Below are 3576 nucleotides of genomic sequence, written 5' to 3'. Positions count from 1 at the left end.
GGGGCTCGATCCCAAGACCCGGGGATCATGACCTGAGCCGACGATTAATGACTGAGCCACCCAGGTGCCCCTGGGTTTTCTATTTCTTTGAAGAAAAATGCTAACCTGCAACTTGCTTTGTGCCCCGACCCATTTTGAGCAGTCGCATAGGAATTGGAGCTGGCTTCTCCCTCCCTTGGAGCCAGGATGGAGAGGACCCAGAGACCCGAGGGGGCTCTGGAACCAGGCCCCCCGAGCTCGGCATGCCAGAGGCCAGCGGACTGGGAACAACATGGGTGGGGAGGGTGAGGTGGACTCCGCCTGTGCGGCTCATCTGTAACTCTTAGAGGTTTTCTTTTGCAGATGGTAGAAGAGAGTGAAGAACGGCTCACAGAGGAGCAGATCGAAGCCCTCCTTCACACCGTCACAAGCATTCTGCCTGCAGGGCCAGAGGCTGAACAGAAGAAAAACACGGATGACGTGACGATGGATGAAGAGGACCCAGCCGGCCTAACCGCCTCATGAAGCTGAAAAGCCCAGCAGCCATTTCCCAGCCGTCCAGAGGATTGTTCATTTGGTCTTACCCTCTACCCCAACAGGCCTGATTTCATAAGCTAAAAAGAAGTGCTTGTGCCTCTGGGAGATGAAACATGGTGAAGACAGACTGAGGCTTTCAGGGCTGAGAGCTAGACAGAGGAAGACAGAGTCAAAGAGGACAATGACTGTGCAGCCCTCTGGTAAAAATATTTCTTCTGTGGCCTTTGCCTCAGTGGCGGGCAGGGCCCCGTACACAGCTGGTGGAACACTTGTGTTGCCTTTGATGGGCTATGTCCTAATGAGTTTCATCTGCTTCCCTAGGAGCTTCCCAGACAGGGGTGCCAAGCACTGTTGGGGCGAGAGCTGAGTGAGGAGAATCCGGTGAGGTGGCTAGAAACTCCCAGAGCGGCACATAGTTGCTCTAGGTCAGGAGCCGCTGAACTTGGCTCACCTTAGAGGAAGCTTTTCCTAGAGAACATCGAAGATGAGAGAAGAGCCGCCTGGCCAACCCTTCTGCAGGCTCCTTCCCTCTGCTGGCAGGGCTCTTGTTTACCAGCTCACTGTTCAGTCTGAGATGTTAGGGCGCCAGCCCCTTCCGGTTGAAAAGCAGCCCAGCAGACTGCGGACGGGGGCGACGGAAGTCCTGCCTCGGCTGCCTTTCCAATCACCTGCCGTCTCCTGCCCTGAGATAGGAGCCCTGGGCGCGCTCCGCCTCTTGAGCCTAGGTGAGCTTCACTTGCACAAGGGGCAGCTTGTTTGCATCTTTGGAAAGGGCACAAATAGGGATGGGATATGAAGAACCAGAGATTGATTAGTAGGAATTTGAATTTGTTGGCTATGGCAAGGCTGCATCCGTTTTTCAGTTTCAAATATTAGGACAATGACCATGTGAAGAGCTTGTTGATACTGAGGCTTTGGAGGGTTCAGTAGCTCCAGACGTGTGGTTGCCTTAGGTCCTAGGAATATTGCTAAAAATTAATTTCCCACATTCGCTCTGCTCCCCCTTTGGGGAAAAAAATGCCCACAGACATTAACTTTCCAAATCAGCACTCATTTTGTTGTGAGATTACATATTTTCGGTGTTGCTATTAATTGGATTACTTCCCACACCCTTGCAATTCCCAGGTTATTTCAACCTCCCCACCACCCCTGCCAGTTACAGTGATGTCATTCTTAACCTTATTATCTGAGGATCAGCCGAGACCTCGTTACAGGCAAAACTGGAATTGGCAGGGCATTTGTTTTTATATCTCTCTTCAGTATTGGGAGTTTTACCAAGAACCGTTGATTTATTTGTCAAGGCATCATACCTGTGTCACTGTTTCATTTTAACCTTGAGTGTATTCAGTGCATTTTCTTAATGGATTAATCTAATTAATGATTGTTTCCAAGTGACTGCCAACTTTTGGTATTTGTATAAATCTTTGAAGAGTTTGTTTTGCCATGGATAGAAAGAAATAAAATCTGGCTTAAAAGGTAAAATGTGTGAATTTTTTGTTAAAAGAAGAAGTTGAACCTATTTAGGTCCAACATCTATTTCAGATTGCAAGAAAATTTTAAGTTTCTGTATTTGGGACCTGAATTTAACCTCAGTTTCTGACAAAGGCAGGCAGGCTCTGGAAGACTTAAGCTTTATAGATAAGGAACATATTCTGTATAATATTCCTGTCACATTAGTAACATTTCAGAAATAAGATGATTTGCACAAGAAACTTAATCAGTATCACATCTGCGAAGGAGAGCAGGGGAGCCTGGGAATCTTACTTTTCATTTTATATCCTTCTATGTGGTTTTAGTTTTTGACCGTATGACTGTTGTATTTTTTAAAAAGAAAAAAAGTACATCCATGTGCTTGTTGTTGTCCTTGGCCTCTGTGAATGTTACTGAATGTGTACTTGACAGTTGAATTATGTCCCATATAGAGGCTGACACCCAGTGTCTGGTCACCCTAGGAGAGGCTGCTCTGAGGGGAACTGGGGCAGACAGGTGAGGGAGGCAGAGTTTGGAGCACTAATGCCGGTGTCTTGCTCAGTTACTGTAGCTAGATATATTTTTAGGTTGGCCAGTGTCTGTTTGTTATTCCAGACTTTCCTAGAATCTCAGTTCACCTTTTTTTTTTTAGGGGAAAGCCCTAGTTTTTGACACAGGAAGATTTTTTTAGTTATCTATCAAGAAGATACCACTGAGCTCTTAAAAAATTGACTCCCAGTTAGAGGTTTACCCAAATATTTCCCTTGCCCCCTTTTGCTTAAAAATTACAGTATGAGGTCGCCTGGGTGGTTCAGTTGGTTAAGCGTCAGACTCTTGATTTTGACTCAGATCATGATCTCAGGGTCGTGAGATCGAGCCCCATGTTGGGCTCCGTGCTCAATAAGGAGTCTGCTTGAGATTCTCCCTCTCCCTCCCTCTCTGTCCCTCCCTCTCCGCCTCCCATGCACGCTTTCTCTAAATAAATAAAATCTTTTTTAAAAAAGTTACAGTATGACCTACTGCCACCTCAGAGGACTTCCCATTTATTCAGGGTTTGTTCATAAAATAATGGGTACCGTTTCCCTAATTAATAATTGTATACCAGCTCTCAAAAACTTACACCCTAGTGAGAAGTAAGTTAATGCTCCAGAATAGTCTTTGCTAAATCATTTTCTCCCCTAAAAGTAATTTAACACCCACTTGTGCACATGAATCATTTCTCAGTAAACTATAAAACAGATCACATACTCTGAACAGAATCATCAACTTTAATTACACAATGAACAAATGGGATAAGAAGTAAAACTGCTTAGAGATCCTTTTATATATTTTTTAAATTAAGATATAATTTACATGCCATAAAATTTACCTTCTACTACTTCTACTACTACATAAAATCTACTTTCTACTTTATGTATTTGCCTATCCGGGTCATCTCATATAAATCGAATCTTGCAGAATGTGACGTTTTGTATCTGACTTCTTTCGTTTAGCATATTTTCAGGGTTCAGATATGTTGTTGCTTTTTATGGCTGAACCAAATAGTTCATTGAATGGATATACCACTTTTGTTTATTCATTCCTCAGTTA

General features: G+C 44.3%; 1 protein-coding gene across 4 annotated transcripts in view; it reads left to right on the top strand.

Annotated features, from left to right (window-relative positions):
• CRCP (CGRP receptor component) overlaps positions 1 to 1998 on the top strand; it is a 53803-nt gene extending 51805 nt beyond the window's left edge. For all 4 annotated transcript variants that reach the window (XM_073884154.1, XM_073884153.1, XM_025864695.2 and 1 more), the window contains one exon: positions 343 to 1998. In XM_073884154.1, the coding sequence (XP_073740255.1) occupies positions 343 to 504 (162 nt within the window). In that variant the 3' untranslated portion in view covers positions 505 to 1998. The remainder of the gene's footprint in view (positions 1 to 342) is intronic.
• Positions 1999 to 3576: the final 1578 nt, after the last annotated feature.

The sequence above is a fragment of the Callorhinus ursinus genome, unplaced genomic scaffold (assembly GCF_003265705.2).
Source record: "Callorhinus ursinus isolate GAN/ISIS: 27379988/994484 unplaced genomic scaffold, GSC_fseal_2.0 scaffold55, whole genome shotgun sequence".
Taxonomy (NCBI): Eukaryota; Metazoa; Chordata; class Mammalia; order Carnivora; family Otariidae; genus Callorhinus; species Callorhinus ursinus.
This window is presented reverse-complemented; position numbering and strand designations above follow the sequence as displayed.